This window comes from Oncorhynchus keta, chromosome 20, assembly GCF_023373465.1.
Source record: "Oncorhynchus keta strain PuntledgeMale-10-30-2019 chromosome 20, Oket_V2, whole genome shotgun sequence".
In the NCBI taxonomy this organism is placed as follows: Eukaryota; Metazoa; Chordata; class Actinopteri; order Salmoniformes; family Salmonidae; genus Oncorhynchus; species Oncorhynchus keta.
In genome coordinates, this window is record NC_068440.1 from 24,115,019 (window position 1) to 24,135,027 (window position 20,009).

The 20,009-nt window shown below is 44.5% G+C and overlaps 1 protein-coding gene across 2 annotated transcripts in view; it reads left to right on the top strand.

Annotated features, from left to right (window-relative positions):
• The window catches only part of LOC118398985 (zinc finger protein 704-like), a 112,099-nt gene that overhangs the window by 91,960 nt on the left and 130 nt on the right, over positions 1-20,009 (top strand). For both annotated transcript variants that reach the window (XM_052472469.1, XM_052472468.1), the window contains exons 4-9: positions 1,654-1,904; positions 7,908-8,008; positions 12,028-12,319; positions 12,564-12,716; positions 13,166-13,263; positions 13,528-20,009. The exon at positions 13,528-20,009 is cut by the window's right edge and continues 130 nt beyond it. In XM_052472469.1, coding sequence (XP_052328429.1) covers positions 1,654-1,904; positions 7,908-8,008; positions 12,028-12,319; positions 12,564-12,716; positions 13,166-13,263; positions 13,528-13,642 — 1,010 coding nt within the window. In that variant the 3' untranslated portion in view covers positions 13,643-20,009. The remainder of the gene's footprint in view (positions 1-1,653; positions 1,905-7,907; positions 8,009-12,027; positions 12,320-12,563; positions 12,717-13,165; positions 13,264-13,527) is intronic.

Genomic DNA, 20,009 nt, shown 5'->3' on the forward strand with positions numbered 1-20,009 from the left:
CCATCCATCCCACCAGCTTCTGCTCCATGGGAGACGGGGCTCTTAGCAGTGCAGCCCCTGGCCTCCACACCATCCATCCCACCAGCTTCTGCTCCATGGGAGACGGGGCTCTTAGCAGTGCAGCCCCTGGCCTCCACTCCATCCATCCCACCAGCTTCTGCTCCATGGGAGACGGGGCTCTTAGCAGTGCAGCCCCTGGCCTCCACTCCTCCATCCCACCAGCTTCTGCTCCATGGGAGACGGGGCTCTTAGCAGTGCAGCCCCTGGACTCTGGAACTCCATCTCTCTCCATGTCAGAACATCACAGATCCATAAACACTTCCAATAACACATTCACACCGGATTATCTGTTGTCTTAGCTTTCACCCCCCCATCGAGTTCACCTCCCTAATAAGTCTGTTATCATGTTTAGTGTGTTCTCTGGTTAGCCTTCCATAATGTTTAGTGTGTTCTCTGGTTAGCCTTCCATAATGTTTAGTGTGTTCTCTGGTTAGCCTTCCATAATGTTTAGTGTGTTCTCTGGTTAGCCTTCCATAATGTTTAGTGTGTTCTCTGGTTAGCCTTCCATAATGTTTAGTGTGTTCTCTGGTTAGCCTTCCATAATGTTTAGTGTGTTCTCTGGTTAGCCTTCCATAATGTTTAGTGTGTTCTCTGGTTAGCCTTCCATAATGTTTAGTGTGTTCTCTGGTTAGCCTTCCATAATGTTTAGTGTGTTCTCTGGTTAGCCTTCCATAATGTTTAGTGTGTTCTCTGGTTAGCCTTCCATAATGTTTAGTGTGTTCTCTGGTTAGCCTTCCATAATGTTTAGTGTGTTCTCTGGTTAGCCTTCCATAATGTTTAGTGTGTTCTCTGGTTAGCCTTCCATAATGTTTAGTGTGTTCTCTGGTTAGCCTTCCATAATGTTTAGTGTGTTCTCTGGTTAGCCTTCCATAATGTTTAGTGTGTTCTCTGGTTAGCCTTCCATAATGTTTAGTGTGTTCTCTGGTTAGCCTTCCATAATGTTTAGTGTGTTCTCTGGTTAGCCTTCCATAATGTTTAGTGTGTTCTCTGGTTAGCCTTCCATAATGTTTAGTGTGTTCTCTGGTTAGCCTTCCATAATGTTTAGTGTGTTCTCTGGTTAGCCTTCCATAATGTTTAGTGTGTTCTCTGGTTAGCCTTCCATAATGTTTAGTGTGTTCTCTGGTTAGCCTTCCATAATGTTTAGTGTGTTCTCTGGTTAGCCCATAATGTTTAGTGTGTTCTCTGGTTAGCCTTCCATAATGTTTAGTTCTCTGGTTATAATGTTTAGTGTGTTCTCTGGTTAGCCTTCCATAATGTTTAGTGTGTTCTCTGGTTAGCCTTCCATAATGTTTAGTGTGTTCTCTGGTTAGCCTTCCATAATGTTTAGTGTGTTCTCTGGTTAGCCTTCCATAATGTTTAGTGGAATTTTAGTCTTGTTTGTTTTAAAGTATGACTTGAAACGTGCTTAAAATAAAGTATTATTAAAACTACTGCATACGTTGAAAGTCGATGCAGCTGGAAATCACCGTTAGATGCATGTGTTTCTGAATCATATGATGTCTTCTCAGTGACAATTGTTGCTTAGAGGACTCCTAAATAGTAGAGTACTAAGTTTGAGTACTTTTCTGACTCTCTCGCTCTCTCCCCCCCCAGAGGGTCTGAATGGCTCGTGGAAGGAGAGTTGTGGGGGCTTCACCCCCTCCAGTTACAGCAGTAGTGGCTATTGGAGCTGGAGCGGCCCTAGTGACCAGTCCAACCCGTCCACCCCCTCCCCACCGCTATCTGCAGACAGCTTCAAGCCCTTCCGCATGTCCAGCGTCAACGGCCCGCCCCCCGACGACGCCATCGACGAACAGGATGGCAGCAGCCTGCTCTTCGACGAGCCAATCCCACGCAAGCGCAAGGTGGATAGACCGATTTCATTTCACCATATAAAAATACAATTCTAGCCACACAAGTGGATACACTCCATAGCCCATAGGATAACCCTTAGGATAACCCATAGGATAACCCATAGGATAACCCATAGGATAGCCCATAGGATAGCCCATAGGATAGCCCATAGGATAACCCATAGGATAGCCCATAGGATAGCCCATAGGATAGCCCATAGGATAGCCCATAGGATAACCCGAAAACCGTTAACATCATGCTATTTTGGTCCTCTGAGGACCACACAGAACCAACACTTGATTAGATCAATGTTTGAAACACTTCTGACTGTTGTACATTTTGAATTGGTAGTAGTTTGATTTAAGAAGGGCTTGAACTGCAGTATCAGTGATCTGGACAAGACAGAGGATGTCCCAAAAGAAGGGAGTTCCTGCTAGCTACTGTAATACCTCCTTCTTGAACTCCGTGACATTGGGAGATGACAAGCTGACTGAGGTAGAATTTGGGACACGGCGTAAAAGTGACAGACTGATCCTTAGACACGTGGCGACGCCTGATGTCGTCTCTGAGCCACCACATAGCACAAACACCACTAGAGGAGACCATGAACACTAATTGGGCGGACCCAGCAGCATGTTATGGACCCAGCAGCATGTTATGGACCCAGCAGCATGTTATGGACCCAGCAGCATGTTATGGACCAAGCAGCATGTTATGGACCCAGCAGCATGTTATGGACCCAGCAGCATGTTATGGACCCAGCAGCATGTTATGGACCCAGCAGCATGTTATGGACCCAGCAGCATGTTATGGACCCAGCAGCATGTTATGGACCCAGCAGCATGATATGGACCCAGCAGCATGATATGGACCCAGCAGCATGATATGGACCCAGCAGCATGATATGGACCCAGCAGCATGTTATGGCCACTTTGAGTAGCTGAACGCTCCCGCTTCCACACTCATTTATTTACTCCGTTGACGACCACCATTTTGTCACTCTCCTCATTTACATGAATTAATGACTGAATATTCCCTCCTTTATTTCTCTCCCTCTTTCTTTGTCTCATTCTTATCAGGGGAGCGGAATTCTTGGATGCTGAAGCTCTGTTGTCTAGCTGTCCATTCCCAGACTATACTGACACACACACACACACCTCCCGCCCTGCGACTCCAGGCATTTATCCTGCTTAATTACTTTACAGCCACACATGGGCCCATCTAACATTGAAATGAATGATTTTAATATCTTCACTGGCAAACATGAAGATTGTCCCTCCGTCTCCTCCTTCTTTAGAATCAGTATCCAATTAAGAGATGAGGGGTGCCGTGTGTCTCATCAGATCAATAGGATAGCTCTGGTGAGAGACGCACAGCACCCCTCATCTCTTAATTGGATACTGATTCTAAAGAATGAGAGGATGGAGAGAGAGATGGAGGGGTGGTGGAAAGAAAGTTAGAGGGGGTGTGCTGAGAGATGGAGTCAGACACAAAGAGAATGAGAAAGGGGTAGATGGAGAGCAGGAGACCGGAGGAGTCTAAATCAGAGTATAGTTTGATTTGAGGACAGCCATGCAACAGTGCAATAAAATATATTCAGATTTGATTTTAAAGGAGTATTCTGTAAAAGAGTCTGCTGATGTCTTTTAATTTAAGACTAGTCTATTCTATTACATTATTAGCTATGTGTTGTCATTAACAGTGAACTGTTCTCAGCTTGAAGAAAACCATCCACCACAGGAACTCTCCCTCTCCTGGAGGGGCATAGGACCTCTCCTGGAGGGGCATAGGACCTCTCCTGGAGGGGCACAGGACCTCTCCTGGAGGGGCACAGGACATGTCTGTCTGGTGTCTCCCTGTGTTATGTTCCTCTTTCAACTTCTGACTCTAGTTCTCCATATTGGCTTCAGACACAAGTCTAGTTTTCATTGTTCCCCATATTTTCAGAAAACTTCCCTCAGGTTACATGTGAAATAATCACCCATGACAACTGGAGCCAAGTGTTGCTCTTCTTGTCCTCCTCTGAGTCAAACACAATGCTGCTCGTTCACCAGCTCTCTTTTAATTAACTGTGTGCTGCTGGGATGTGGAACTGCACAGGGGTTTTGTTACTGAAAGACCAACACACACACACACACAAGCAGGAGATGATGACGAGTGTATTAGTTGGCATCAGGAAGAAAAAATGAAAAACATCTTCTGTTGTAAATTAAATGAATGTCCTGAACAATGGCCAAATAGACGGCCACCTGACACCCATCATAAAGATCTATGACGAGGGATCAGAGCATTAAGACACCTCTATCCTTATCAGGCCCAACGGCTTTCAACTGGAGGCATACACCCGCGCGCACACACACACGCAGACCTCCTCCTTCGCTCTCCTCTCACCACCCCGCAAGTTACACCAGCCTCCTCAGACTGAATGGGGCAGACAGGTGGGTTGGTGGGAGTCCCTGGCCACATGTTAGTTTGACTAATGGAGGATGAGATGAATGGCAGAGCTCTTACCACTCTGTTGCTCTGTAAGGGAGGTACATTGACACAAAACCCACACATATACAGCGACAACACAAACACATACATACACACAACATGCTCACACACACTTTTAAATCATTTGTTGCTGCTACTCTGTTATTTATTTGACTTGTATTATCTATCCTGAAGCCTAGTCACTTTACCCTGCCTTTATGTACATATCTATGTCAAATACCTTATTATCTATCCTGATGCCTAGTCACTTTACCCTGCCTTTATGTACATATCTATGTCAAATACCTTATTATCTATCCTGATGCCTAGTCACTTTACCCTGCCTTCATGTACATATCTACCTCAAATACCTTATTATCTATCCTGAAGCCTAGTCACTTTACCCTGCCTTTATGTACATATCTATGTCAAATACCTTATTATCTATCCTGATGCCTAGTCACTTTACCCTGCCTTCATGTACATATCTATCTCAAATACCGTATTATCTATCCTGATGACTAGTCACTTTACCCTGCCTTCATGTACATATCTACCTCAAATACCTTATTATCTATCCTGATGACCAGTCACTTTACCCTGCCTTCATGTACATATCTACCTCAAATACCTTATTATCTATCCTGAAGCCTAGTCACTTTACCCTGCCTTTATGTACATATCTATGTCAAATACCTTATTATCTATCCTGATGCCTAGTCACTTTACCCTGCCTTCATGTACATATCTATCTCAAATACCGTATTATCTATCCTGATGACTAGTCACTTTACCCTGCCTTCATGTACATATCTACCTCAAATACCTTATTATCTATCCTAATGACCAGTCACTTTACCCTGCCTTCATGTACATATCTATCTCAAATACCTTATTATCTATCCTGAAGCCTAGTCACTTTACCCTGCCTTCATGTACATATCTACCTCAAATACCTTATTATCTATCCTGAAGCCTAGTCACTTTACCCTGCCTTCATGTACATATCTACCTCAAATACCTTATTATCTATCCTGAAGCCTAGTCACTTTACCCTGCCTTCATGTACATATCTACCTCAAATACCTTATTATCTATCCTGATGCCTAGTCACTTTACCCTGCCTTCATGTACATATCTACCTCAAATACCTTATTATCTATCCTGATGCCTTGTCACTTTACCCTGCCTTCATGTACATATCTACCTCAAATACCTTATTATCTATCCTGATGACGAGTCACTTTACCCTGCCTTCATGTACATATCTATCTCAAATACCTTATTATCTATCCTGAAGCCTAGTCACTTTACCCTGCCTTCATGTACATATCTATCTCAAATACCTTATTATCTATCCTGAAGCCTTGTCACTTTACCCTGCCTTCATGTACATATCTACCTCATATACCTTATTATCTATCCTGATGCCTAGTCACTTTACCCTGCCTCCATGTACATATCTACCTCAAATACCTTATTATCTATCCTGAAGCCTTGTCACTTTACCCTGCCTTCATGTACATATCTACCTCAAATACCTTATGATCTATCCTGAAGCCTTGTCACTTTACCCTGCCTTCATGTACATATCTACCTCAAATACCTTATTATCTATCCTGAAGCCAAGTCACTTTACCCTGCCTTTATGTACATATCTATCTCAAATACCTTATTATCTATCCTGATGCCTAGTCACTTTACCCTGCCTTCATGTACATATCTATCTCAAATACCTTATTATCTATCCTGATGACGAGTCACTTTACCCTGCCTTCATGTACATATCTATCGCAAATACCTTATTATCTATCCTGAAGCCTAGTCATTTTACCCTGCCTTCATGTACATATCTATCTCAAATACCTTATTATCTATCCTGATGCCTAGTCACTTTACCCTGCCTTTATGTACATATCTATCTCAAATACCTTATTATCTATCCTGAAGCCTAGTCACTTTACCCTGCCTTCATGTACATATCTATCTCAAATACCTTATTATCTATCCTGATGCCTAGTCACTTTACCCTGCCTTTATGTACATATCTATCTCAAATACCTTATTATCTATCCTGATGCCTAGTCACTTTACCCTGCCTTCATGTACATATCTATCTCAAATACCTTATCTATCCTGATGCCTAGTCACTTTACCCTGCCTTTATGTACATATCTATCTCAAATACCGTATTATCTATCCTGAAGCCTAGTCACTTTACCCTGCCTTCTGGTACTCCCTGTATATAGATCCACATTGATCTGGTACTGGTACTCCCTGTTTATAGCTCCACATTGATCTGGTACTGGTACTCCCTGTATATAGATCCACATTGATCTGGTACTCCCTGTATATAGATCCAAATTGATCTGGTATTGGTACTCCCTGTTTATAGCTCCACATTGATCTGGTACTGGTACTCCCTGTATATAGATCCAAATTGATCTGGTATTGGTACTCCCTGTTTATAGCTCCACATTGATCTGGTACTGGTACTCCCTGTATATAGATCCACATTGATCTGGTATTGGTACTCCCTGTATATAGCTCCAACATTGATCTGGTACTCTGTATATAGCTCCACATTGATCTGGTACTGGTACTCTCTGTATATAGCTCCACATTGATCTGGTACTCTCTGTATATAGATCCATATTGATGTGGTACTGGTACTCCCTGTATATAGCTTCACATTGATGTGGTACTGGTACTCTCTGTATATAGCTCCACATTGATCTGGTACTGGTATTCCCTGTTTATAGCTCCACATTGATCTGGTACTCTCTGTATACAGCTCCACATTGATCTGGTACTCTCTGTATATAGATCCATATTGATGTGGTACTGGTACTCTCTGTATATAGATCCATATTGATCTGGTACTGGTACTCTGTATACAGCTTCACATTGATCTGGTACTGGTACTCTGTATACAGCTTCACATTGATCTGGTACTGGTACTCCCTGTATATAGCTCCACATTGATCTTGTATTCCCTGTATATAGCTCCACATTGATCTGGTACTGATACTCCCTGTATATAGCTCCACTTTGATCTAGTACTCCCTGTATATAGCTCCACATTGATCTGGTACAGGTGCTCCCTGTATATAGCTCCACATTGATCTGGTATTCCCTGTATATAGCTCCACATTGATCTGGTACTGATACTCCCTGTATATAGCTCCATATTGATCTGGTACTCCCTGTATATAGCTCCACATTGATCTGGTACTCCCTGTATATAGCTCCACATTGATCTGGTACTCCCTGTATATAGCTCCACATTGATCTGGTACTCCCTGTATATAGCTCCACATTGATCTGGTACTCCCTGTATATATCTCCACATTGATCTGGTACCCCCTGTTTATAGCTCCATTCTTGTGTATTTGATTCCTCTTGTGTTACCATTTCACGGTAAAGTCTACACCAGTTGTATTCGGCGCTTGTGACAAATAAAATGTGATTTTGAGTGTGTGAGAAAAGTGTCTGATGTTGAATGTCGTTCTGTCTTTCCTCCTGTGTGTAATGTACAGAACTCCATGAAGGTGATGTTTAAGTGTCTGTGGAAGAACTGTGGGAAGGTTCTGAGCACGGCTGCTGGGATACAGAGACACATCCGGACCGTTCACCTGGGGTAAGACACATACTGTTAAACACATAGACATCACTCACTCTCTCCCTCACTTTTTTACTCCTCTCTTTCATCCTCTCTCTGACATGTACAGTGCCTTGCAAAAGTATTCGGCCCCCTTGAACTTTGCGACATTTTGCCACATTTCAGGCTTCAAACATAAAGATATAAAACTGTATTTTTTGTGAAGAATCGACAACAAGTGGGACACAATCATGAAGTGGAACGACATTTATTGGATATTTCAAACTTTTTTTACAAATCAAAAACTGAAAAATTGGGCGTGCAAAATGATTCAGCCCCCTGAAGTTAATACTTTGTAGCGCCACCTTTTGCTGCGATTACAGCTGTAAGTCGCTTGGGGTATGTCTCTATCAGTTTTGCACATTGAGAGACTGAATTTTTTCCCATTCCTCCTTGCAAAACAGCTCGAGCTCAGTGAGGTTGGATGGAGAGCATTTGTGAACAGCAGTTTTCAGTTCTTTCCACAGATTCTCGATTGGATTCAGGTCTGGACTTTGACTTGGCCATTCTAACACCTGGATATGTTTATTTTTGAACCATTCCATTGTAGATGTTGCTTTATGTTTTGGCTCATTGTCTTGTTGGAAGACCAATCTCCGTCCCAGTCTCAGATCTTTTGCAGACTCATTTACATTACATTACATTTAAGTCATTTAGCAGACGCTCTTATCCAGAGCGACTTACAAATTGGTGCATTCACCTTATGACATCCAGTGGAACAGTGTTTTCTTTCAGAATGGTCCTGTATTTGGCTCCATCCATCTTCCCATCAATTTTAACCATCTTCCCTGTCCCTGCTGAAGAAAAGCAGGCCCAGACCATGATGCTGCCACCACCATGTTTGACAGTGGGGATGGTGTGTTCAGGGTGACGAGCTGTGTTGCTTTTACGCCAAACATAACGTTTTGCATTGTTGCCAAAAAGTTCAATTTTGGTTTCATCTGACCAGAGCACCTTCTTCCACATGTTTGGTGTGTCTCCCAGGTGGCTTGTGGCAAACTTTAAACAACACTTTTTATGGATATCTTTAAGAAATGGCTTTCTTCTTGCCACTCTTCCATAAAGGCCAGATTTGTGCAATATACGACTGATTGTTGTCCTATGGACAGAGTCTCCCACCTCAGCTGTATATCTCTGCAGTTCATCCAGAGTGATCATGGGCCTCTTGGCTGCATCTCTGATCAGTCTTCTCCTTGTATGAGCTGAAAGTTTAGAGGGACGGCCAGGTCTTGGTAGATTTGCAGTGGTCTGATACTCCTTCCATTTCAATATTATCGCTTGCACAGTGCTCCTTGGGATGTTTAAAGCTTGGGAAATCTTTTTTTATCCAAATCCGGCTTTAAACTTCTTCACAACAGTATCTCGGACCTGCCTGGCGTGTTCCTTGTTCTTCATGATGCTCTCTGCGCTTTTAACGGACCTCTGAGACTATCACAGTGCAGGTGCATTTATACGGAGACTTGATTACACACAGGTGGATTGTATTTATCATCATTAGTCATTTAGGTCAACATTGGATCATTCAGAGATCCTCACTGAACTTCTGGAGAGAGTTTGCTGCACTGAAAGTAAAGGGGCTGAATAATTTTGCACGCCCAATGTTTCAGTTTTTGATTTGTTAAAAAAGTTTGAAATATCCAATAAATGTCGTTCCACTTCATGATTGTGTCCCACTTGTTGTCGATTCTTCACAAAAAAATACAGTTTTATATCTTTATGTTTGAAGCCTGAAATGTGGCAAAAGGTCGCAAAGTTCAAGGGGGCCGAATACTTTCGCAAGGCACTGTATACAGTACAGGTCAACAGTTTTAGAACACCTACTCATTTAAGGGTTTTTCTGTATTTGTACTATTTTACACATTGTAGAATAATAGTGAAGACATCAAAACTATGAAATAACACATATGGAATCATGTAGTTACCAAAAAAGTGTTAAACAAATCAAAACATATTTTATATTTGAGAATCATCAAAGTATCCACCCTTTGCCTTGACGACAGCTTTGCACACTTTAGGCATTATTTCGACCAGCTTCATAAGGAAAGCTTTTCCAACAGCCTTAAAGGAGTTCCCACATATGCTGAGCACTTGTTGGCTGCTTTTCCTTCACTCTGTGGTCCGACTCCGTCGGAGGCCGAGCAGTTGCCATACCAAGTAGTGATGCAACCCGTCAGGATGCTCTCGATGGTGCAGCTGTAAAATCTTTTGAGAATCTGGAGGTGTGGAAGTGTGTTCTGGATCATTGTCCTGTTGGAAAATAGATTACAGTCTCACAAAGTGCAAACCAGATGGGATGGCGTATCGCTGCAGAATGCTGTGGTAGCCATGCTGGTTAAGTGTGCCTTGAATTCGAAATGAATCAGACAGTCACCAGTAAAGCACCCCCACACCATCACACCTTCATCATTCAAGGTTGGGAACCACACATGCAGAGTTAATTCGTTCACATTCTCTGCGTCTCACATAGTTGGAACCAAAAATCTCAAATTTGGACTCATCAGACCAAATGACCGATTTCCACCGGTCTAATGTCCATTTCTCGTTTTTCTTGGCCCAAGCAAGTCTCTTCTTCTCATTGGTGTTCTTTAGTAGTGGTTTCTTTGCAGCAATTTTGACCATGACTGCCTGATTCACGCTGTCTCCTCTGAACAGTTGATGTTGAGATGTGTCTGTTACTTGGACTCTGTGAAGCATTTATTTGGGCTGCAATTTCTGGGGCTGGTAACTCTAATGAACTTATCCTCTACCGCAGAGGTAATTCTGGGTCTTCCTTTCCTGTGGCGGTCCTCATGAGAGACAGTTTCATCATAGAGCTTGATAGTTTTTGCCACTGCACTTGTAGAAACTTTCAAAGTTCTTGAAATATTCCGGATTGATTGACCTTCATGTCTTAAAGTAACGATGGACTCATTTCTCTTTGCTTATTTGTGCTGTTCTTGCCATAATATGGACTTGGTCTTTGTGAACCTTACCATGTCACAACACAACTGATTGGCTCAAATGCATTAAGAAGGACATTAATTCCACAAATTAACTCCTAAACAGGCACACCTGTTAATTGAAATGCATTCCAGGTGACTACCTCATGAAGCTGGTTGAGAGAATGTTAAGAGTTTGCAAAGCTGTCATCGAGGCAAAGGGTGGCTACTTTGAATAATCTCAAATATAACCTGGCTGGCAGCGGTCCAGCTGAACCTTGGGCACCTCCTTTCACTGGGATTGTCAAAACACAACAGCAGATTAATCCTTGTGGTATTATCACCATGGTAACATATTCTCCACTTGGCACAACGTGACAGGCCAGGGATAAATGAGGACAGAACAGAACAATGTTATCACACAGATGACATTTACACTCAGTCAATTAAAGCACAATAATAACCACAGTGGTACTCACAACAGAGATACCTTTAAAGACCACCACCCCACTTCCCTGACAGACAGAACAGTGTTTGAGGAGTGTTTCTTTGCCAGGCCTGTGATGGTAAGGTCTACTGTCTGTGCTACAATGGGGATGAGGGAGACATAATGAAACATTTCAGAGCCAGCTCTCCCCAGTCGATCTCTGATGAAGTTTCCTCATAAAGAATGATAGAGGCCTCTGGTGGCCAAAAGGCCTGGCAACGCCATTGAGTGCTTCCACCATTTTAATGTAGTCAACTGGGTGGGACTTCCAACTTCATTGGCTGATCACTCCTGGTGACCCTGTTGGAGTCATGTCCAACCAGATCATCAGGAGGGATCATCCAATCGTGACAAAGAAAATTGTCTACTTAAAAATGGGAAACAATTATCCATCTCAATGAGCTTGTTTTAGTTTCTCTGTCAATCACTTTATGAACATGATCAGATTCGGTAGTTCGTAACCTGATATTAGTCATGGGACCAGCAAACTGCCCCAATCATCATTTCTCTGTAATGACAAGAGCAGGGCTCATCTAATCAAAGATAAATGCTGATATTAACATTCCTAGTTTTAACCCCTTCCTCTCCCACAGGCGTAACTGTGACTCTGACTGCAGTGACGGAGAGGAGGATTTCTACTACTCTGAGATTAAACTCAACACCGACTCAGTCGCTGACGGTCTGAGCAGCCTGTCCCCCGTCTCCCCCTCCGTACTGTCCCCCATCTCTCCCCCCCATGACCACCACAGACGACCCCCTGCAGAGGGCAGCAACGGGACCAATGGGAACAAGGATAGTCACAGCCACACCCACTCCAACAGCACGCCCCTCAGTCGCTCTGCCCCCAGCGCCCTCTACCTCATCCACGCAGAGCACGCTTACCAGGTGAGAAATGCACCCACAAAACTACTCGCCACACCTTCTGATCTCCAAAGTAGCGAAGTGCTTATAGTATTTGCAATTCAATTGAATTGATTGAGTGCTTGACTGACGGTTGGTTGGTTTGATTGTTTGATTGGCGTATTGGTTGATAGGTCCATTGATTGATTGATTGATTTGTTAATTGACTGATGCTTCACACTGGTCTTTAAAGGTGTGACTGACTTGTGGCTGTCCCTCCCCTCCCCAGGCCACAGCTCCAGTCACCATCCCCTTCTCTGGCTCTGCTGCCTCAGGCTCTGCTGCCTCAGGCTCTGCTGCCTCCACCTCCTTCACCCCCAGCAGCAGCTCGACCTTCAGTATCTCCTGGCAGTCACCTCCTGTCACCTTCACTGGCACTGCTGTGAGTAGAAGAAACACACAAACGTGCACATACAGGGATTCACACAGTCTCTCTCACACACGCACATGTACACACACACACACACACACACACACACACACACACACACACACACACACACACACACACACACACACACACACACGCGCGCACATATACACACGCGCACATATACACACACACACATATACACACACACACATATACACACACACACATACACATACACATACACACACACACATACACACACACACACACACACACACACACTCATACACACACACACACACACACACACACACACACACACACACACACACACACACACACGGCCTCTCAAGCATACCAGTGGTTTTCTGTTGTTTTGTGCCTGTATTCAAATGCATGTTCTCTGTCTATTTCTGTGTTCTGATGGCTCTGGTCCTGTTCTGTTTCTCTCTCTCCAGGCATCTCCCACCCACAGTCGGACACAGAGCTTTGGGGAGCAGCGGTCTCAGACAATGGCAGTCCTCTCCTCCCCTCCCAGAGCCACTGGCTTACTCAGGTACCAATGACCTTTACCAGCTGAACTTTTTCTGATGACCTCTAAGCTTCGGGGATCCTGAAATCACAGGAAACCCACATTGAATCCATATTTAGAGATGACAACCATGTCTTCCATAGGAATGAAGCAACTTACCAGAACCATGTTTTCTGTTTTCCCCACTTGTATAAACTATACATCAATGATCAACATTTTGGATGTTTTCTCTCATTATAAACCAGGCAGTGTTAACAAACATATTTGACCATATTCTCATTTCTCCAGCCGTAAGTCCCGTGGCGAGGGTAAGAAGTGTCGTAAAGTGTACGGAATGGAGAACAGGGACATGTGGTGCACTGCCTGCCGATGGAAGAAAGCCTGCCAGAGATTTACCGACTGAACCAACCAAGTAACCGACCAACCGTGAGGGTTCCCCGTGGGAACCAGGGGTGTTGCTTTCTGTTCCCGTCCTACGCATGCGTTGTCACACCCTTCTACAGTCCTGGTCCACTCCACCCCAACCATAACCCGACCCCTCCTGACCCACCACCCCAGCAGGACCAAGGGGGTGGAGCCTCCTACTGTTCTGAGTATATCCCAAGCTAACTCCAGCTCCCTCCCAAGACTTCCAACCGGGGAACAAAAATAACCTCGGACCTAATTGTCAGGTCAGCCATGAAGGGACCAGAAAAGAGGCACATTTTGTTCCAGAACGTCTCAGTATTTTTTTAAATTGAGAATGGGCTTTTTTTTTGCTTTGAGAGAAGGTCAAAATAAAAAGAGAACAGGGAAAATCATTGTTTCCCATGTAGACTCCTTCTTTCCCCACTGGCCTGCTTCTTCTACTGGGTGCTCTGGATCTCTACAACCACAGGCCCCCTCTCTTCCCGTCCTCACCCCAGGGAATGTATCTTGTGTTCTGGACTCGGCAGGGGGAAGAGGGAGGGGTGGATAGCACCCCCTAGTGGGGTTAAATGGATCAATGCAACAACAGCAAAAATACAAATACACATTCGGGGTGCAGAACAGACCAACCTTGCCAGCAGCAATGAGCCCTACACCCCAACACTGCATCACAACCGCAACACAGGACCACACAGTTTTCTATCTACATTTTATATATATATATCCAGTTGACTGAAGCTAAAAAGGGTCATTTTCTTTCAGGGAGTGTTGATCAAAAGAAAGGAAACATTTCAATAGTTATTTACAGCGAGGGTTTTGGTCACATGATATTTACTTGCAACCAAAAAGTTTATTTTTTATTATTTTTTAGGTGCCATTTTCCCTAATGTTGTTATTTCTCTGTATCTATTCTTCTTGGTGTATTGAAAGCACAAAAAGGACTGTTTTTGCTCACTAAGAACTCAAAACATTACACCCCTCTCACACACTTTGGGGCAAAACAATCAACCGACTTAAAATGGGTCTGCATACAAGTTCTCCTCTTCTTCCATCCGGAGTTAGTTCGTATTTCTAACGGTTTGTTTACGGGCGCCAGACTTTACCAAAGCCCGTAGGTCCCCTACAAGATGGAGGGTATCCGCTCAATTTTCCCTTTCCTTTCCAATACCAAAAGTGGAGCAAGAACTTTTATTGTCTGTGTGTGACGTGAATGAACACTTGTAAAGGCAGTATGTGGCAGTTCCTGTTGGGTCGGGGTGAACATCTCACTCTCTCTCACCCTACTCACTCTTGTGTTGACCTTCCAGGTCTGAGAGAATATTGGTGACGTAAGCATGGTAACATCACCTGTACCATACTGTGACCGGTCCAGCCTAGACCTCCTTGTTGGAAAACGGGAAGCTTTTTGGGAGATTTCTTTAACTCGGCACACTGCACTCACTCCAGCTCGGCCAGCACATCACTCTATGGGCTTCATAAGTAGTAAAAAAGTGTGTGATTGATGGGTGGCAGAGGCCGGTCCACTGGTGCAGCTACCTGATTGGTTATGTGGACCTGGCTGTCCCCACCCACTCCACTTCCTCCTGATGAGACTGGCCACCTGGTTGGCTTGGACGCGGAGGTTGACTCGCTTTGAAAGGGACATTACTGTACGTGGTAGATTATGAACTCTTCTGGAATCACTCTGTTGTCACCTAGCTAGTTCTCTGTCTGTTAGCTCAGACACTCTGGCTGTTCTAAGGCTGCGCACCGCAAGCCTTCTTCCAAAGTGTGGACTTGCACATTTCCACTCATGGATTTAACAATGGTGTGAACTCTCTCCTGACAGTTTTTTACACCAATCCTATGCTTTTAAATCCATGAATGGGAGTATGCACATTTCGGGACACACCCAGAAACTCTTATATGAAGGTCAATATACCAAGGTCAAAGAAGTACACACAAAGAAAGAAGTCAACACACAGTCCAACACCAGCTATATAAACACACTAGTAAACCCACTCTGTTCACAACCCAGCTTCCTCCATACCTCCTCCAGGATTATATAGCCTTTATTTCTCTCAACCCTTTTCTATTTTAGTCTTTTTATCAGAATGTTTAAGTAGATGGAGCTCTGATTTGACTGTTTATTAAGTTAAATGTTATCCACTTTAAAAATCTATCCTCCACCCAGTGGACGAGTTCAGTATAACGCCAAGAAGGGTGACCATAGTTTAAGTGTTGTATCATTCCTTCAAGTGTAGGCTAAACCAATGTTGTCCACATGGTATGGCCTCGGTCGCACATTCAAAGTCACTGTGCTTTTAAATCATGTCATTGGAGTTTCTGCAAGATTAAACTATATTTAGATCAGTGATGGGCACCTGGTGGCCCACTGCCCCCTTTCTGAAGGCCCTCGGATACATTTTTGGGGGAACTCAGTCGAGTCTAAACTTACTGTTGAGAGTTAGAATAGTAGAATACACCAGGTTCAATTTCTCTTGTTATGTCAGTCACTCAATTAGCCTATATCAGCTAAAATGTTTAGCGGCCAGTTATCTAGACTTGTTATCATGGTGGAATTACTGGCCGGTGGCCCCTCCATTGATTTTGTTAGTCAGTCTCACTCAGATATATCATATTAAATCCTGCAAACATTTCTATCCACCCTATGGCAAAATGTCTAGAATTGCAGGAAATTAGATGCAAAACATCAACATTTTCTCTCGCCCCATGGCAAATGTCTAGAATAGCACGAAACTCACATAAAAAAATGTCTCTCCTCTGTCAAGAATGTTTTGCTCACGGTGTGGGGGTGTGGATGTGTGTACGTAGACCCCCCCACGTAGACCCCCACGTAGACCCCCCCACCACCATCATCCCTGACCCAGATGATCTAAAACTGCCATTTTATTATGTCAACGGATTGTTGTTTCAAAAAGACTCATGTACACATGCTTACGGAGGAACAGATGGATCTGTCTGCTCTACTGCTAAAGGAAGACCGTGGTTATTGTAACCCTGCAGCTCTTAGGAGAATACTGTCAGCTTGTTTTGTTACAGTAGGTGAACCCCACAACCTAATACCCAAATGCTCGCTCTCGCTCTCTCTCTCTCTCTCTCTCTCTCTCCCTGTCTCTCTCACACACACACACACTGTAACCCTCTACAATATCTATCTGCCAGTGTCATTTAGCAGTTGGAGAAAGACACCTGATTAAAAACATTTGTCTTATTTGCAATAGCATTCTCTTCAACCTTATAAAGTTGTCATACTCGCAATTAGCTTGACGTGTGTGTGTGCGCCTTCAGACTAGTGTGTCAGCCTCTACAGGGCTGAGGCTGGGTTACTTAGTGGTGCTGTGCACTCAGGTAGCAGGGCACGCAGGGGGGTTGTCCAATGCGATTTCACAATAATGTCCTATGGCCTCTGTTACACTGTAGTAGAACATGACAATAGAACACCTGCGTCGAGGCAAATCTCTCAACAGAGAACTTGGTGTGTCGCCACCAACACTGTGGTTTTTCCTCTCCTATCGCATTATATTATGTACCGTCCCATATCAACGTGTTGTAGCTTATTTCAGTAGATATCAACCGACCAGATTCCAATTCTACCAGATATAGTGCTGAACATAGTGGAAATGCAAGCTAAAATGTTGTTCACGTGTAATAGATAATGATGTTTCTTAAATACATCATATAGCTACAGTGTTATTAAGACTGGTTTAAACCCAGTTCTTGTATGAACGGTCCATCCACCCGCTAAGCCTACATTACGTTGCCTTTCTGAAACGTATACTTTTCAGCTAGTTGTGTTTAACTGTCATGCAACTGAAGAAACTAGGATATAATGTATGGTCCACCAGATTTCCCTAAAGGCGTCAGGTTCAATGATATCATCCGTTATTTACATCAGTCAGTAGAACGGAACAGAGAGGAGCTGAATGGATGGAATCTGAGGGAGCAGTCATAGTAGAAGGATTTGTTTGCTTCATTCAATCGGCCCTGGGAAATGGCTTCTCCCTATGAACACGTGTTAGAGAAGCCAGGTGTGTTCAGCAGGATGCAATGTTTTGGAACGTTCAGATAGCAATATGTTATGTTGAAGAAATATGCCTCTGACATGTAGTAGAATAAGGAAGCACATTCATGGCATTTCTATCTGCAACATTAGAAAACATTAGGGAACTGAACATGGTCTGTAGGAGTTCCCTGTAGTGGGTGACATGAATACATATTAGGAACATGGCGATGTGGAGTGCACCAGTGGTGTGTAGATCATAAAGGGCTTTTGTTCTCTTGTGTTTATACGCTGCTGCTCCTGCCGTTAAGGGGTTGGGCTCCCTGTTGATTTAAAACTGGTTCAAACAAGGCAGCAGCATTCAAATGATGGAAGCGTGACATCAAGCTAGCAGAGTTATGACGAGGAGAATCCCCAACATGGCAAACCAACATGTACCCGGATACACACAGGGTACCCGGATACACACAGGGTACCGGCGCCGTCACTCTCTCCTCTCTCCCTAGCTCTGTCCCCCTCTCCTCCCTCCCTAGCTCTGTCCCTCTCTCCTCCCTCCCTAGCGCCGTCACTCTCTCCTCCCTCCCTAGCTCCGTCCCTCTCTCTTCCCTCCCTAGCTCCGTCCCTCTCTTCCCTCCCTTACTCCATCCCTCTCCTCCCTCCGTAGCTCAGTCACTCTCTCCTCTGTCCCTAGCTCCGTCACTCTCTCCTCTGTCCCTAGCTCCGTCACTCTCTCCTCTGTCCCTAGCTCCGTCACTCTCTCCTCTGTCCCTAGCTCCGTCACTCTCTCCTCTGTCCCTAGCTCCGTCACTATCTCCTGTCCCTAGCTCAGTCACTCTCTCCTCTGTCCCTAGCTCAGTCACTCTCTCCTCTGTCCCTAGCTCCGTCACTCTCTCCTCTGTCCCTAGCTCCGTCACTCTCTCCTCTGTCCCTAGCTCCGTCACTCTCTCCTCTGTCCCTAGCTCCGTCCCCCTCTCCTCTCTCCCGAGCTCCGTCCCCCTCTCCTCCCTCCTCGCTCCATCCCTCTGTCTCTAGCTCCATCCCTCTGTCTCTAGCTCCATCCCTCTGTCTCTAGCTCCATCCCTCTGTCTCTAGCTCCATCCCTCTGTCTCTAGCTCCATCCCTCTGTCTCTAGCTCTGTCACTCCATCCTCACTCCATCCCTGTCTCTAGCTCCATCCCTCTGTCTCTAGCTCCATCCCTCTGTCTCTAGCTCTGTCACTCCATCCTCACTCCATCCCTCTGTCTCTAGCTCCATCCCTCTGTCTCTAGCTCTGTCACTCCATCCTCACTCCATCCCTCTGTCTCTAGCTCCATCCCTCTGTCTCTAGCTCCATCCCTCTGTCTCTAGCTCCATCCCTCTGTCTCTAGCTCTGTCACTCCATCCCTCTGTCTCTAGCTCCATCCCTCTGTCTCTAGCTCCATCCCTCTGTCTCTAGCTCTGTCACTCCATCCTCACCCTAGCTCTGTCACTCCATCCTCACTCCATCCCTCTGTCTCTAGCTCCATCCCTCTGTCTAGCTCCATCCCTCTGTCTCTAGCTCCATCCCTCTGTCTCTAGCTCCATCCCTCTGTCTCTAGCTCCATCCCTCTGTCTCTAGCTCCATCCCTCTGTCTCTAGCTCCATCCCTCTCTTCTCTGACACTGGATTCATTGTGCTCCTCAGAGGTATTGCTCAACAATAAGCCAATGGCAGGCGGGCTAGGCTGGGCTGAACAGAGACCCACTGCACTGGCACAATACTGTGTGTATGTGTCTTGGTTAAATGGACCGCAAAGCAATGAAGAGGAGATTTATTGGCCACACACACACACACACACAGCACGACTTTAAAGTAAAGGAAATCATAAAAAAATTGCTGATGTATTTTTCATAAATGACACAAGATGATCACCTGTAACAAACAAGTACAAAGGTTATTTAAGAGAGTAGGTTGCTAGTTATCAGAATAGTCATGGGAATATGGCTTGTATTGTACAAGCACAACCAGAAGGTCAATAACAACACATTCTAACAGGACTTCCAACAACAAACCATGAGAGCAGGTTATGTCTGTCTGGTCACTCCCACTGTGTTAGTGGGGTTGGACAGTATTGTTGTGTTCTGGGGTTTGGGGAGTGAGGGCTGTCCCTCTGACTGCTTTCAGGAATGTTAAGTCATGTGAAATAGAGGATGTTTTTTTATGGGAACCTGGAGTGACTGTGCCTTGATGAGTTTGAGTTGGATTTTGACTCTGGGTGTGTAGAGACACAGCTATGATGGAATGTCTCCAGCCTCCTCTTGTCTGGGGTTCTTTATTCCATCTTCATTCAAATGATGAAAATGTACTATTAAGTTCAGGGGCCACTTTTGGCCCCCATGGG